Source organism: Lithobates pipiens, unplaced genomic scaffold (assembly GCF_037356315.1).
Source record: "Lithobates pipiens isolate NorthernLeopardFrog02 unplaced genomic scaffold, aLitPip1_a1.2 Scaffold_19, whole genome shotgun sequence".
Classification (NCBI taxonomy): domain Eukaryota; kingdom Metazoa; phylum Chordata; class Amphibia; order Anura; family Ranidae; genus Lithobates; species Lithobates pipiens.
Genome location: NW_027507764.1, coordinates 361,576,693 through 361,594,221, shown reverse-complemented (window position 1 = coordinate 361,594,221; position 17,529 = coordinate 361,576,693). Strand labels below are relative to the sequence as shown.

General features: G+C 47.7%; 1 protein-coding gene across 1 annotated transcript in view; it reads right to left on the bottom strand.

Annotated features, from left to right (window-relative positions):
• The window catches only part of CAP2 (cyclase associated actin cytoskeleton regulatory protein 2), a 225,345-nt gene that overhangs the window by 124,273 nt on the left and 83,543 nt on the right, over positions 1 to 17,529 (bottom strand). The window contains exon 4 of the mRNA XM_077492238.1: positions 9,614 to 9,691. Within this exon, the coding sequence (XP_077348364.1) occupies positions 9,614 to 9,691 (78 nt within the window). The remainder of the gene's footprint in view (positions 1 to 9,613; positions 9,692 to 17,529) is intronic.

Here is a 17,529-nt window from a genome sequence, read left to right as displayed (position 1 = left end):
TAGATTCTGGTTCTGCTTGTAAGCAAGTGCAGTTTAGCCTCCTCTCTGCAGATGGCATTATTTCTGGCAGTCGCTGTGCAGAGGGAATAGAGGTTGAGAGGAACTTTTGTTACTCTGAGGCTTCAGTAGGTGTCATCAGGGGAGCAGCCATTAATTTGGATGCTGCTGCACTGTATGACCTCCGTAGCCATCTTAAGTGAGGGCAATACTAATGTAGCACTACCTCCGAAGGAGCTGCTGATAGATTTGGGTCCGCTGCTCTTCTTTTTGGCCCTAAACAGAGTCTCAATCCTGCTCAAACCACCATGATACCAAGACTGCGGAGTCTCATGGTCATTAAACAAGAAAGACACACACCAACTGTGATAGGAGAGATGACCAGGTTATATTAATAGCAGGAAAAGGTTAAGGCAATGCAACAGTTTAGAGATTATGCGAAAGACACAGTGAATCAACACAATAGCTATATATGCAGTCAGATACTCTTTAAGTGTGGTCATCTATGCCCTGCAGGACCAAAGGCATAAACGATATCCCTCTGACTGGGAGATCACTCCCAAAGTTAGACACATATAGATAACAAGAGGCTATCTCACTTGTAGGCCCTCAATCAGGAGAGTCTAGGTTTAAGCCTGCAAAGATCTATTAGACCTGCTGCAAACCAGTATTTCAAAGAAAGGTTGACCCTGAGTATAAAACACTGGTTCTGCTGGTTTAATTGAGGCCCTTATATTGGTGCGCATTGTGAAGTGCTGTCCTTTCAAGATGTGGAAAGAACAAGCTAGTTCTCTTTAAGAAAGTGTTCTCTTTTAATAAAGTGACCTGAAGGTTTTTAAACAGAGAACACTATTAGGTTATTTTTATATTTTTTATGATCTTTACTGAAGGTGAATCAGACTAGTAGGAAAGGAGAGAGACCCACACTGGATGTTTGCCTCTTACAGCTGATGCCGGCTATTTAAAGGGGAACATGCGTGATTAGACCTTTTTACCCAAAGGTCCACATCTTAATTTGAGCAACAAATTCGTATGGTGGTGGCAGTTTGTCCTCACGGTTGAAGAGGAAAGATTACATCTTCCCAGGAGATTTTCTAAAGGCTATTCCTGAACTTATCATTCCATGTGATAAGATTGAATATCCTTTGCATTTAGGTGGTGGAATTCTTTATAAACTTTTTGGAACTTTTTTGGTTTAACACATTTGAAGTGTGGCACAAGTGATGTGTTATTGTCATGAACTGGTGTGACCAGAACTGTGTGGACTGCAACAGAGTGAACCAAACACGTGTAAAGTGAAAAGTAATATAATTTATTATAAGAAAAGTAAATAAACAAAAGTAAACGCACCTCCAGTATGACAAACAGTGACTAACCAGCAACCAACCCCAGTGACACACAATAAATAACTGGCAAAACCAAAAACATATACAGGAGTGAGAGGCAATCATAATCATAAATAAGCAAGGGTCATACACGGGAGATCAAGCAGATTGGGCTGGGAATAAGACAGGACAGGAAGAGGGTAAGCGGAGACAGGGGGAACAGGCAGAAGGGATCAGGCTGCAGGCCAGGGGTCCAGGAATGGATACAGGGTCACAGGATAACAAGATAGCAGGATAACAGGATACAGGGTCAGGATCAGGATACAGGATCACAGGCTAGCAAACACAGGCCAGGGCTCAAGGAACAATACCAAAGCAAATGTGTGCAGCATCTGCTGGGTATATATACACCTCCTACAATCAGTCTCAGGTGACGCCCGATTGCAGGAGATGATGTTGGCTCCAGACTGCTGGGAGACACCTGCTGGTGGACACCAGTACTGTGGCCCATAGATCTGAGAGTGCCTCTAGCAGGTGAAAACTTTCCAGAGAGTACCCCCCCTCGAAGGAGTGACCTCTGGATGCTCCAACTAGTCGTAGCTGCAAGAAGTCCATGACATCAAGCCGATCTTTGGTTATCAGAGGTGGAATGGAATGCAGGTATTTAATTATCAGGCTTGGCAGTGGGCAGAGGCACATCAAGCTGGGCAGCGGGCAGAGGCACATTGACCTGGGCAGAGGCACATCGAGCTGGGCAGCGAGCAGAGGCTAATCAAGCTGAGCAGCTGGCAGAGGTGCATCAACCTGAGCAGCAGGCAGAGGCACATCAAGCTGGGCAGCAGGCAGAGGCACATCAAGCTGGGCAGCAGGCAGAGGCACATCAAGCTGGGCAGCGGGCAGAGATGCATCAAGCTGAGCAGTGGGCAGAGGCACATCAAGCTGAGCAGCAAGCAGAGGCACATCAAGCTGGGCAGAGGCCCTTCAAGCTGGGCAGCAGGCAGAGGTACATCAAGCTGGGCAGTGGGTAAGGGCACATCAAGCTGGGCAGCGGGCAGAGGCACATCAAGCTGGGAAGCGGGCAGAGGCACATCAAGCTGGGCAGCGGGCAGAGGCACATCAAGCTGGGCAGCAGGCAGAGATACATTAAGCTGGGCAGCGGGCAGAGGCACATCAAGCTGGGCATCGGACCATCAGACTGGAGAGCAGGCACTGGAACATCAGGCCAAACAGTGGGCACTGGAACATCAGACCAAGCATCAGGAACTGGATCATCAAGCTGGACATCGGGCATTGAATCATCAGACTGGATATCAGGCCAAGCAGCGGGCACTGTAACAGCAGACCGGACAATGGGCAATGGAATATCAGGCCAGACAGCGAGCATTGGAACATCAGGCCAACCAGTGGGCACTGGGACATCAGGCCGGGCATCAGGAACTGGATCGTCGAGCTGGATATTGGGCATAGGGTCATCAGACTGGACAGCAGACACTGGAACATCAGGCCAGACAACGGGGCACTGGAACATCAGGCCAGACAGAGGACACTGGAACAACAGGCCAGACAACGGGGCACTGGAACATCAGGCCAGACAGAGGACACTGGAACATCAGGCCAGACAGAAGGCACTGGAACATCAGACCGGACATCAGGAACTGGATCATCAAGCTGGATATCGGGCTTTGGATCATCAGATTGGACAACAGGCACTGGAACATCAGGCTGGACAGCGAGCACTGGAGCGACAGGCTGAACAGCGGGCATTGGAAGAACTGGTTGGGAGGTGGCAGCAGTGAGTTGGGCATCAGGAACAGATTTAGCAAGCACTGTATCAGCAGGCTGGGTAGCGGGCAACGGCTCAACAGGCTGGGTAATGGGCACTGAACCGGGAGGCTGGGTAACGGGCACCAGCTCAGCAAGCTGGGTGACAGGCACCGCCTCAGCAGGCTGGGTAATGGGCACCGCCTAAGCAGGCTGGAAAACATGCACCGGAACATCAGGCTGGGCTGTGGGCAATGGAACTTCAGGCTGGACCGTGAGCACTGGAACTTCAGACTGGACCATGGGTCCTGGAACATCAGGCTGGACCATGAGCATCAGAACATCATGCTGGACCATGAGGATCAGAACATCAGGCTGGACCGTGGGCCCCTGAACATCAGGCTGGACCATGGGCACCGGAACATCAGGCTGGACCATGGGCACGGAACATCAGGCCGGACCGTGGGTACCGGAACACCAAGCTGGACCGTGGGCACCAGAACATCAGGCTGGACCGTGGCCACTGGAACACCAGGCTGGACCATGGGCACTGGAACATCAGGCTGGACAATGGGCACTGGGACATCATGCTATAACGTGGGCACTGGAGCATCAGGCCGGACAGCAGACAGGAGAATGGCAGGGTTAGGTGGGTCATCAAGTTCAGGACTATAAGAAGTTAGCCTAACCCCTTTGGGAATCATGGAGACAGGTTGTAGTGGATCGGCTGTCGTGGAGGCAGACTGGAGCAGATCGGCTGGCGTGAAGGCAGACTGAAGCAGATCGTCTGGTGTGGAGGCAGGCTGGAGCAGAGCGGCTTTCGTGGAGGCAGGCTGGGGCACATTGGCTGGCGTGGAAGCATGCTGGAGCAGATCGACTGGCGTGGAGGCAGGCTGGAGCAGATTGGCTGGTGTGGAAGCAGGCTGGAACAGATTGACTGGTGTGGAAGCAGGCTGGAGCTGACTGGCTGGTATGGAAGCAGGCTGGAGCAGATGGGCTGGCGCGAGGCAGGCTGGAGCATATCGGCTAGCGTAGAACAGGCGGTTGTGGGTCGGCTGATGTGGAGGCAGACTGGAGCAGATCGGCTGGCGTGAAGGCAGACTGGAGCAGATCGGCTGGCGGGGAGGCAAACTGGAGCTGATCTGCTGGTGTGGAGGCAGGCTGGAGCAGAGCGGCTTTCGTGGACGTAGGGTGGAGCACATTGGCTGGCGTGGAAGCAGGCTGGAGCAGATCGACTGATGTGGAGGCAGGCTAGAGCAGATCGGCTGATGTGGAAGCAGGCTGGAACAGATCGACTGGTGTGGAAGCAGGCTGGAGCTGATTGGCTGGTATGGAAGCAGGCTGGAGCGGATCGGCTGGTGTGGAGGTAGGCCGGAGCAGATCGACTGGTGTAAAAGCAGGCTGGAGCTGATTGGCTGGCGTAGAGGCAGACTGGGATAATGGCAAGATTGTATGGGTTGGAAAAAAACTTCCATTTCTTCTTTGGTTTAGCCACTGAAGTTCTGTAAGTGACTGCAGGGCTGTAAGTAGGGGGTGGAGCTGATTGAAGGGAAGGGCTGAAGTATGGTAAAGAGGAGGGAGCAGTTACTAAGGGGGATCTTTGTGGAATTGTTGTAGGCAGCAGAGAGGAGGCAGATGGGTTAAAGGCAGGATAGGTGCAGAAAGTGGAAACAGGATACTAATATTTAGTTGGTGGCAGTGTATATTGGGCTGTGACTATGGTTGCTGTGGGTGATGGAGAAAGAGACCACTGAGCAGGCAGGTCTCTGGCAGATAGAACGGGCTGTTGCAATCTGACTGAGGCTGCATGTAATAGATCTGACCATGCCTGTAGTAAAGGTTGAACAAAATTTGTCTCACATACTGCCTGTCTAACCAGGGACTGCACTGAGTTAATACACTCTGACAACACCTGCTGAGAACATGAGGAATAATGCTCAAAGAAAGAAACTGGGTCATCCACCAATAACCACACCAGAGACTCAACCTGATCAAGACTGAAGGGGGGAGAAAAATCAACACTGCCTCTTGGAGTACTGGACAAGGCTAGCTCTGCACACACCTGAATCAGAGGCTGAACATCCCCAAACAGCATATGGCCTGATCAACCAGGGAATGAGCCAGTCGGATACATTCTAGTAGCTGGTCACTGGTCCACTCTTTCAATACCTGGTGGCAGTATTCACCATCCTCTGTCACCAGCAGAGAATAATAAACAACTTTCTCTGGATGCATCTTAGCAAAAACAACAGGACCAAGATAGTTCCTCTCGTGCAGCCACTTCTGGTCAGGGATGGCCTTGTTATGTCATAAACTGGTACAACCAGAACTGTGTGGACTGCAACAGAGTGAACCAAACACGTGTAAAGTCAAAAGTAATATAATTTATTATAAGAAAAGTAAATAAACAAAAGTAAACACACCTCCAGTATGACAAACAGTGACTAACCAGCAACCAACCCCAGTGACACACGATAAATAACTCATGAGTATTCATCAATAAAATAATTAAAAGTTCTTAGTAATATATAAAGTGTCCATATAGCTTGAACTAAAATAGTGACTGCTATGCTGAATAGCAGTTGGTGCGGATCCAAAGAAGGTTATTAGTGACTTGGTGACTTGGTGATAAAATTCTTCAGTGTAAATTACACCTCTGTGCAAGGTATGCCCTTACCTTACTACTGTAAGGCAACGGCGTGAAAAAATACAGAGATTACAAAGGTAATCTGGATTCCCGCCACAAACCAATTGGGGTTTTCCTTTGGATACCTCAGCGGTAAATATGAACAAAGGAGGGAAGGAAAATGGAGGTCCAAATCGTGAAGTATGTTAGAAATAGGTACGTTTTGTGGCGTCTCTTGACGCAGAAAAGGCGTTTGACTCTGTGGAGTGGGGATACCTCTGGGAGGTACTCCGTTGTTTTGGGTTTGGCCCTGGGTTTCTGCGTTGGTTGCAACTGCTTTATCAGGCACCCAGTGCTAGGGTGCGCACCAACGATAGAATATCGGATCTGTTCCCGCTCCACAGAGGCACACGCCAGGGTTGTCCCTTGTCCCCTGGGCTGTTTGCCTTGGCAATAGAGCCCTTAGCGATTTTGATCAGGGAGTCCCCGGGTGTTCAGGGACTGGTGGTGGGTGGAGTGGAAGAGAAGATTTCGCTTTATGCGGATGATGCTCTACTCTATTTGAGTGATGCTGGACCCTCCTTAGCAGCTGCTCTGCAAATATTTGATCAATTTGGAGCCCACTCGAGTATTCGCATCAACTGGTCTAAATCTATTCTACTCCCTTTGGATGGTAGGGACTGTGGTGGCCCGACCTTAGGACCGTTGGAATGGGTGTCCTCCTTTAAGTATTTGGGAGTGATGGTGTCCAGGGACCCTGCCCACTACTATCGCCTCAATGTAAGCCCCCTGCTCCGCTTCGTTAGGGACCGGTTTCGTTCATGGTCTGAGCTGCCACTGAATCTGTTGGGACGCGTCAGCATCTTTAAGATGATGGTGCTGCCCAAACTCAACTACATTTTTAGGAATAGTCCGGTGTGGGTTCCGGCCTCTTTTTTTAGGGAGTTGGATGGTTACCTTACCTCCTTTTTGTGGAATGGCGTGACCACACGCTTGGCCAAGGCCACAATGCGCCTCCCTACACATTTGGGGGGACTTGCCCTTCCTGACGTGCGGGTTTATTACTGGGCAGCAATGATAGTTACAGCTTATTGGTGGCTGGAAGGGAGTCCCTCTAATGCCGCGGTGTGTCTGGAGACGGCACGGGTGGGCGGGAGATGGGACCTTCAGGAATTGGTGTATCGGGGAGTGAGGGCCTATTCGGATCTCCCGACCCCGACGAAGGCTACATTAAAGGCGTGGGTTGTGGCTAGGCATAGGTTTTCGGGCGACGAACGGTGGTCCCCTGCTCAGCCACTTTGGGATAACCCTACCCTACATCATTTTCGTACGATTCCGGACTGTCGGGTGTGGGATAGCTACGGGATAAGGACCCTTTGGGACTTTATGCCTACTGGTACACTGCTGACATACGCACAACTAGCTGGGAGGCGTGGTCTCCCTGGGTGGATGTACTTTCGTTACATACAACTGCGTCATGCGGCTAGGGCCCAATTCCCGGTTCCCCCCATGATCCAACTGGACCCAGTAGAGGACCTCCTGTCTGACAGGGCCTTGCGGAAGCCCCTCTCGGCATTGTATAATACCCTATTGCCGAAAGACATTCCCAGAATGGATAGGTTATGGGAAGAGTGGCGAAGTGACATCCCGACACTAACTAGGGAGGATTGGGAGGAATGTTTAAATCATGGTCCCAGGGTAATGATAGCAGCGGGAGATAAGCTGATTCAGATTAAATTTCTTCATAGAGTATATTTTACCCCGGTCAGACTGTCAAAAATGTACGCTGGCAGAGACCCACACTGCCCCCGCTGTAGAATGCATCTCGGCACATTTCTTCATATGTTCTGGGAATGCCATGCACTGTCCATCTTCTGGGAGTGGATCTTTGAGCATATGAATGTCCGTATGGATCTGCCAGTCTCCAGAACGCCAGAACTTGCTCTTCTGGGAATACAGGAGGATGCCCAGAGACCGCACCACAGTAGGGTACTCATTTCTATACTTTTTTTCTATGCTAAAAGGGAGATCCTATTGAGATGGACATCCCCAGTTCCGCCTAGGGTGTCTGCATGGGAGGATAGAGTAAATACTGTGTTACCCATTTACAAGTTAACATATATGAGTAGGGGGTGCCCTTGGAAGTTTGACAAGGTGTGGTCCCCCTGGACTGGGTTTGCCCCTGGATAGTAGACTGGGAGAGATTTTTTGTCCTGCTTCCTCCCCTTCCCCTTCCCCATACTTTTTCGTTTCCTTCACTGTTTTTCCTTGCTTCACCCTTTTCGTCTCTCCCCCCCCCTTTTTTTTTTGTTCTTTCCCCCCCTCCCCCCCTACTCCCCTTCTTGTTCCCCCCTCTCCCCCCTTCCCTTCCCTCCCCCTTCCTTTCCCCCCCTGGTGGGCTGTATCACTGCGATTGGTATCCTAAAGCTTACTCGTTTCCATGTTTCACTATGGTTACTATAATGACCTTGTACTTTGTCATCTGTATACCTTGTATGTAGATTCTGTATTTTGCTACGGTTCAATAAAGCACTCCTGATTATTAAAAAAAAAAAGAAATAGGTACGTTTTATTAATACAAAGAGCCGAACGTACTCACATAAAAAATAAACAAGCAAAACACAGCACCACGAGCGGCGAGCTCACAACCTGACGTCACTTCCGGTGCCTATCTTTTCCGACGCATAGCGTCACAATCATGTGACTTCATCAGTTTAGATCAAAGGATATTCATGTGTTAAAATAGCCCAAAGTTCAGACCTAAATCCAATTGATAATCTATGGCACGACTGTTTTGCAAGAAAATTGTTGTTCACAGACGCTCTCCATCCAATCTGACAGAGTTTGAGCTATTGTGCAAAGAGGAATGAACAAAAATTTCACTCTCTAGATGTGCAAAGCTGGTAGAGACATACCCCAAAAAGACTTGCAGCTGTAATTGCAGCGAAAGGTGGTTCTACTAAGTATTGACTCAAGGGGGCTGAATACAAATGCACGTGCCACTTTTCACATATTTATTTGTAAAAAATATAAAAAATTATTTGTCATTTTCCTTCCACTTCATAATCATGTGACACTTTGTGTTGATCTATCACATAAAATCCCAATAAAATACATTTTTACGTTTTGGGTTGTAACATGACAAAATGTGGAAAATTTTAAGGGGTATGAATATTTTTTCAAGGCACCGTACACCTCCTGCACTCAGTCACAGGTGACACCTAATTGCAGGAGATTATGCCAGCTCCAGACTGCTGGGAGACACCTGCTGGTGGACACTAGTACTGTGGTCCATAGATCTGACAGTGCCACCAGCAGTTGAAAACTTTTCTGACAGTTATACTTTTGCCATAGTGTTTGGAACTGTAACTAAATTCCTTAATGCTGTCTTGTTACTTCTACCAAATAATAATTGTGACACCTTCCTTGCTCTCTGAGTACTTTTATTTCCATCTCAGGTACCAATTAACTGGCCCTGCCTACATGCTCCTTATTGCAGTCAATCCTTAGATTCATCTCAGATGGTGTCATCCCCATTCCCCAAGACAGACATGCTGTACACACACACCTAGATGCACACACACACTTCTGTGGGTATCCAAGGTCAGACATCTGTCCCTAGCAGGTAACCACTGGCGCACAGATACATGTGGACAGCTGTGGCTCCTGTCAGCCTGTTATTGTTTTGTACAGGTTGAGAGGCTGCAATGATCCAAAACCACCTCTCATCCCAGCTACATCGATACTCTGTCTCTTGCCACTGTCTGCGTCTGTCCATCCCTGTTTGCCCGTGTGTACACAAAGATGTCATAAATTATATTTTGCCACTAAGCAGCCTGTAACAGACATAAAGTCTCTGGACACTGAAAACTCTCCCACATTTTAGCATATCACTTTTGCTTACCTCTGAGGGCTGCTGGTGCTGGGATGCGTAAACCAAAAATCCTCTTTCTGCTTTAAAGGCATTTTCCACAAGACTTGCCTGAAAAAGACAGGAAAAACACACAGTCAATGTCACGTGAAGTATAATAAATGCAAATTAAAATTAACACTATATACAGTATATTTTTAACTCACATTAATACACAAGTACCCATATAGCAAGCAATTGAGCTGCTAAGCTATTAGCTAGACTTGCCAAGCTTCGCAATTTGTTGCATAATTGCAGCAAGTCCGCATTGCATGACTCCAGATCATAGGCGTGCACACAGGGTTTGCCGGGTGTGCCTGGACACACCCTAATCACCTAGTACGCATTAGCATTATCAGTTTGTGTGACAGCTGGGAGATCAATGTGCCAGGACCATATATGTAGACACACACACCCATGTGCGTTTGAGCTTTAGAGTGCACACCTTAATGCAATAGGCTGCCCACACTTATGCTCCAGATCAACTTTCTTTGCAAACATTCTGCAAGTCTGCTGCAAGTTCTTATTCAGTTATGTTGTGCAGTAGTGATCCCACCACAGGGGTCACTGTGTGTAAGAGACCAGGGCTTACTACGCATGCACCAATGGCACGTTGCCGCAAGAGGAAATCTGTGCCAACTGAGCATGCGCCAAAGACACCTTACTGCACGAACTCGCAGCTGCGCAGAAGACCTGATGGAAAAAGCCAGAAAAATGCCCAGGAGACGCACAGAAAGTGACCTCAACCCGATTGAAAAAGTCTGGGAAATGCCCAGAAGGTGCACAGGAAATGACCTCAAACTTCACTATATAAGCCCAGCCCAGACACTGCCAAATTTCTGGATTATCTTCAGTCCCCCCTTGTTCCTGTGCTAGTGTGTAATCTGTCTGAACTTGTTGTGATCTGGAAACTATTAAATCTATTTAACTACTCTTGTTTGCTGCTTGCCATGGACCTCGGATTTGTACCTTGACCATTCTACTTCTTTGCCCCTTTTGTACTCAGCTGCCAGATTGGAACCAACCTCGGCTTGGATCTCGACCATTCTTCTTCTAATTAACCTGTTTATACTTTGTTGCCTAACTGGACTGGACCTCAACTCGGATCTCGGACTAAGGCTTGCACGGTGCTCCGCACCCCTGGCACCAATGCCACTAGGTGTCCACCAAGTCTGTCTCCATCTTCAGAGGCTTCAAGGACTTGAGGCGCAAGGGAGGCCTCCCCACTACTTAGGTCTCACCTCAGGCATATGGCCCTCGTGACATTGTGACTTGCATAGCTTTTGCTGTAGACTCACCTTGGAAACTTTGCTCATGCTAGAGACTCTCAACACAAATTTGCTACAAATTCCAAAAGTATCCACTAGAACATGTGCTTTAAGTGCTCTTTAAGTGTACAACTTGCCAGTGAAAATGTGCAGCAAGTTAAAGAAAAACCTTTTGAGAAAAACAAACCCTGCATCGCATACTAGCTCATTATGAAATACTTACCTCAGAACGATGCCCTGAATCGGCGTCGGCACTCCGAGTACATAGCAGATATCTTCCAATGGAGTTACTTCGGGGTTTGCGGCTCTGGCACTGTGATTGGCTGAAGCCACAATTATGTCACTCCCACGCATGAGCCGCTGGTCACATCACGAGTCCGGAATAAACGGCACCATCGGCCTGTTTCTTTAGTGTGCATGAGTCAAAGACGTCAGCAGCAGCGCATATACTGAATATCTCCTCAACTGTGCAAGTTTAGGAGATATTTAAGGTACCTATAGGTAAGCCTTGTTATAGGCTTACCTGTAGGTAAATCTGGTGTAACAGAATTTACAACCACTTTAACAGACTTACAATTCAACACTGCCAGAAATGCATGGCAAGTTATTCTTGCTATCTGCTTAAGTGGCAAAATACTTTCTTTTGGTTTTAAAACATATTGGAAAAGTGAGGATAAATCTCCCCAATAGGAACATCAGTCTGCAATTAAAACCTGACAGAGGTTCTAGCCCTTACAAATTTTACTATAAAAACATTTTAGGTATTACATATGACCACAGTGAAAAAATTGCCCTTTATTTTATGTCCTGATGATGAAGAAAATCTACCTCAACTGGACAAAAAACAGCAGTAGAAAAAGAGACATGGACTGTAGACTGTACAAAACAAAGAAAAAGGTTGCCTTAAGTTCCATTAAAAAATATATATATATATATATTTATTACAAAGCTTGTGCATAGAAATCACTTTGCACTTAATCTGTGTATCTACTTTAATGTATATGTAGTCAAAACTTTAGGAATAAATATCACCAAAAAGACATGGATCTGCAGATGATGATGCTCCTCACTTGCATTCTGGGTTGGCTGAGGCTTTTCATACAGTTATCTCACTTGGTCCTCCCAATGGAGCAGATCTTGTTTAATACAATAGTTCAGCAAGCTGTATTTCAGACCTCATTGTTTACATTTCTGCTGACAGCATGCTATGAACTTATTCCAGTTCACTAGATCCTAAGCCCTAAATGACACATCTACTGGGTAATGGATGTACCAGAACGTACAGCCTTATGACAATAAATGAATGACATAACCCCTCAGCCTCTCTATTTGATGCGCTTTTTCAAATGTTTGATATTTCTGAAGTGACATCAACATATAAGAGATACAGTGCCTTGCAAAAGTATTCACCCCCTTGGCATTTTTCGCGTTTTGTTGCCTCACAACCTGGAATTAACATGGATTGTTTGAGGATTTGCATAATTTCATTTACAGAACATGACCACAACTTTGAAGATGTTTTTTTTTTTTTTATTATGAAGCAAACAACAAATAGGACAAATAGCTGAAAAAGTCAATGTGCATAACTATTCACCCTCCTATAGTCAATACTTTCTAGTGCCACCTTTTGTGGCCATCACAGCTCTAAGTTGCTTTGGATAAGTCTCTATGAGCTTGCCACATTTTACCACTGGGATTTTTGCCCATTCCTCCTTGCAAAACTGCTCCAGCTCCTTCAGGTTGGATGGTTTGCGCTCATGAACAGCAATCTTTATGTCTGACCACAGATGTTCTATTGGATTGAGGTCTGGGCTTTGACTAGGCCATTCCAACACATTTACATGTTTTCCCTTAAACCACTCAAGTGTTGCTTTAGCAGTGTGTTTGGGGTCATTATCCTGCTGAAAGGTGAACAGGTTTTGCTCAAAAATATCCCTGTATTTAGCACCATCCATCTTTCCCTCAACTCTGACCAGTTTCCCAGCCCTGACTGCTGAAAACATCCCCACAGCATGATGCTGCCAACACCATGTTTCACTGTGGGGATGATGTCCTTTGGGTGATGTGTTGGGTTTGCGCCAGACATAGCGTTTTCTTTGATGGCTAAAAAGTTCAATTTTAGTCTCATTAGACCAGAGCACCTTCGTCCATACATTTTGGGAGTCTCCCACATGCCTTTTTTGCAAACTCAAAACATGACATTTAGTTTTTTGCTGAAAGTAATGGCTTTCTTCTGGCCACTCTGCCATAAAGTCCAACTCTATGGAACGTACGGCTTATTGTCATCCTATGTACAGATACTCCAGTCTCTGGAGCATCCTCTGGGACTGTGACATCATAATGGGTGGGGACATCATCCTGTGATGTCCCTATATATGTCGCCGCGCGCCGCGTCCTTGCCACTGTGAGCGGAGGCAGCAACGAGGCAACATCTGAAGAGAAGAAGAGAAGAACAGAAGATGGCGACAGCGGCGACAGAAGACCAGGCCACCGCCTGTAAAAGAGCTAGAAGAAGGCGCGGTGGCCCGGCAAGAAGAACCGAAGAGGGGGACAAGACCCCCGAAGTCGGAAGAAGAGGGCGGCGGCGAAGAAGAAAGCCGGGCTCCTCCACTAGCAAAAGAGCTAGCAGAAGATAGCGGAGGAGTCCGGTGAGAAGACCCCCGAAGGCACCCCCCCAAGGCACCCCCCCAAGGCACCCCCCCATGTTGAAGGCACGCGGGCCCACACCCTTTCCTGGCCAGCCGGATAGCGTGCTCGGATAGGGGTCTGGTATGGATCTGGGGGGGACCCCCACGCCGTTTTTTCGGCGTAGGGGTTCCCCTTAGAATCCATACCAGACCTAAGGGCCTGGTATGCTCTCGGAGGGGGAACCCACGCCAATTTTCTTTTCAATTTGGCGTGGAGTTCCCCCTTCAGAGCTCATTCTCTGATTGGCCATGGCAAAAGTCGCCTGGCCTGGGGCGACTTAAAGTTGTGTTGTAAGTCGCCCCAGGTCGTGTCTAAGTCGTGTTCAAGTCGTCTCCAAGTTGCCTTACAAAGTCGTCCTGGAAGTCGTGTCGCCCCTGTGTGAACCGGCTCTTAGTAAAGCTATATTTTTGGTAGATATAGACACATTTATTCAGTTAAATAATCATGAAAAAAAAAATCACTTAAATGTTTTTTTTTTTTTTTTACATTTTTATTTAAGGACTACAGAACATACAGGAATACAAAGTTATCAACATAAAATCCTGCTTTTTCTAGTACCGAACAGAAATGATTGTTTACAAGGCAAATATTTGCAATACCAATACAGCGTTTCAAAAATTACCTTTCATTGTAATTATTGTAATTATACTACACGTTGCCTTTGAGGCCCTACACAATGTCTCTGGTCGACGCCACTCCTGTGAGGGCAGTGCTCCCTGAAGAGCTGGCTTAAATCCCTAGACCACGTGTAGATCGCATTTATCAGTAAAGGAACAGCGTGAACAGTTCTATGCTAGTTCTGGCAGTCCGTAGTTTTTTATTTATTTATACTATATGTGGATAGATTAAGCAATCAGAGGGGGAAAGAGTAAAGCCGTGTACACACGTAGCCGTCTGTCCGACGTACTTAGTCTGGCGGACTTTCCGCCAGACTGTCCGTCGGACTTTCCGAACGGGCTACTCGCCCACACACGGCACTTTTTCAGCGGGCTAATACGGCGTACTAAGTCCGCCGTACTACCCGCCCTACTTTTGAAATGAACGGACTCGCCCACACACGCGGAGGAAAGTCCGCTCATTTCGAGCGTGTCTACAGGTAGGTGGGGCCCGCGAAGGAGACGTCGCTGGCCCCGCCGCCTGGTATGGACTTAAAGGGGAACCCCAACGCCGAGAAAAATCGGCCTGGGGTCCCCCCAAAGTCCACAACAGACCCTTGTCCGAGCACGCTACCCGGCCGGCCAGGAAAGGAGGGGCGAGCGAGCACACCCCCCCTCCTGAGCCGTACCAGGCCGCGTGCCCTCAACATGGGGGGGTGCCTTGGGGAAGGGGGGGCCGCGAGGACAAGGGCCTCTTCCCGACAACCCTGGCCGTTGGTTGTCGGGGTCTGCGGGCGGGGGGCTTATCGGAATCCGGGAGCCCCCTTTAATAAGGGGGCCCCCAGATCCCGGCCCCCCACCCTATGTGAATGTGAATGCGAATGTGAATCGCTCGCTCCTCCTTTCCTGGCAGGCCGGGTAGCGGGCTCGGACAAGGGTCTGTTGTGGACTTTGGGGGGACCCCCACGCTGATTTTTTTTGGCGTTGGGGTTCCCCTTTAAGTCCATACCAGGCGGCGGGGCCAGCGACGTCTCCTTCGCGGGCCCCGCCTACCTGGAGACCCGCTCGAAATGAGCGGACTTTTCTCCGGGCGGGAAAAGTCCGTTCATTTCAAAAGTACGGCGGACTGGAATACACACGGCCGGATTGTCTGCCGAAATGCGAGTCCGGCGGGAAGATTGGAGTGTAAAACTACATTCTAAGTCCGCCGTACTTTCGGGTCAAAAAAGTATGCCGGAGGCTACACACGGGGGGATTGTTTGGCGGACTTGAGTTTGCCGGACTTTTCCACCCGCTTGTTTGATCGTGTGTACGCGGCATAAGAGACAGAAGTGATCAATAGGAGGGGGGAAGAGACAATAGGATAGATAGGAGAGGAAAAGGGGAGAGGGTATGGGGCTCCAGCGGTGCCCGCGGCCCTACACCTTAATTTTCGTCGTGACGGGGGGCTCAGGAATAAGTCTTGTATTCCTCTGAGAATTGGAAGAGACTCACTTAAATGTGTTTTAACTATTTCACTGCCAGAGCCGTTTTTGCATTTAAAAAAAATAAATAAATTTGCACACATGTTTAATTTTAGGCCTGAAGATTACATAACCCCCCAAAACATTTTTCTGAAAGTAGACACCCTAGAGCAGCAATAGCGAACCTGGGCACCCCAGATAATTTGGAACTACATTTCCCATGATGCTCATGCACACTGCAGTGTAGTTGAGCATCATGAGAAATGTAGTTCCAAAACATCTGGGGTGCCAAGGTTTGCCATCACTGAATAAAATAGTGGAAGTGCCAAATATTTATGTCACATGATATTAACACAAAGGTAAAATTTCATTAGAAAATGCACTAAAGTTAATTTTAGGGCATACAAAAGTAGTAAATTACCCATTATTTTTTTTTTGTAAAACCCAAAACAGATATTTCAATGTTATTGTAAGTCACCTTTGCATACCAGTATTACAGGAGTGATATATTGAAGGGTTTATTTCTGCTTTAAGATGCTTTCTGTGTTACTGCAGCTTGATGAATCATTACCTTCTATTATATTAGTTTTATCATATGAAATATAATTTCTGACAACTTTATCTATTTATAGAGTAGAGTAGCCAATTTCTTCACTGGTTTTCACTAGGCCCCATTCACACCTGAGTGTTTTGTAAGACTTGGTTCACACTGGGGCAACTTGTCAGGCTACTTAGCCGCCTGACAGGTCAAGTTCCGTTCTGTACTATGGAACCGTTCTAATAGGAACGACTCAAGTCACTCTGACTTAGGAAAAGCTTCCTGTATTACTTTTGGGGCGACTTCGGGCGACATGCATTGACTTCTATACAGAAGTCATTTTGCAAGCCGCCGCTGAAGTCGTGTGCAGGTCGCCTAAAGCAGTCGTGCTGCAAGTCATGCTGCCCCTGTGTGAACCGGCTCTAACTCGAGCTGGAAGCTCCAAGATGCTCACCAAGCCAAATCTCATGGGATTGCAGGCTGCACGCTTACAGATATTAATCTACCCTTAAATGAAATAACAGACCAAAATATGGCAAAGAAGTCACCCGATATTCTTCCTGATTGGCTGAGACACAGTAGTGGCGCCATTGGCTCCGGCTGCTGTCAAAGTCAGCTAGCCAATCAGGGGAAAGAGGGGGCTAGGCTGGGTCAGGACTCCGTGTCTGAATGGGTACTGGGAGCTGTGATTTAACTTGGGTGTCCTCATAGCAAGCTGCTTGCTGTGGAGGCACTGAACAGGAAGGAGGGGCCAGGATCACAGAAGAGGGACCCGACAAGAGGAGGATTTGGGCTGCTCTGTGCAAATCCACTGCAACAGAGCAGGTAAGTATGACATATTTGTTATTTTTATAGGAAAAAAAACAAGACTTTACAATCACTTTAACAAGTCCCCCCTTGAATTCAAGGGTGACAAACCATATAACAGTACCTATGACAAGGGAAGGTGTGTGGGTGGGTGATAGCCGCCCTGTGGCTGCCAAACTGCACAAATCCCACAGGAAGGCTGCTTTATATACCCTTCATCCAGGCTGGGGAAAATTCCTGGAAAGGCATGTCATGGGCAACCCACCAATAAAAATACCTGTACAGGTAAGCTACTTCCAATTAAAGGGGCAATAGCCCCAACACACCTATACTAATTAACTAATATACTAATTAATTAGATAGGCATATACAACTGAGAGCTGCAGCCGCTAGCCCATGATGGCAGGCCCACATTGTGCCCACATTAGGTTCATTCATTTTAATGTCCCCTATTCTCATGTGTGCATTTTATCACCTGTAGCAAAAAGCTTGTTGCCCAAAAAAGTACACAAGTTTCTTTTCGGGCAGATTGGAATGTTTTTTGCCCCTC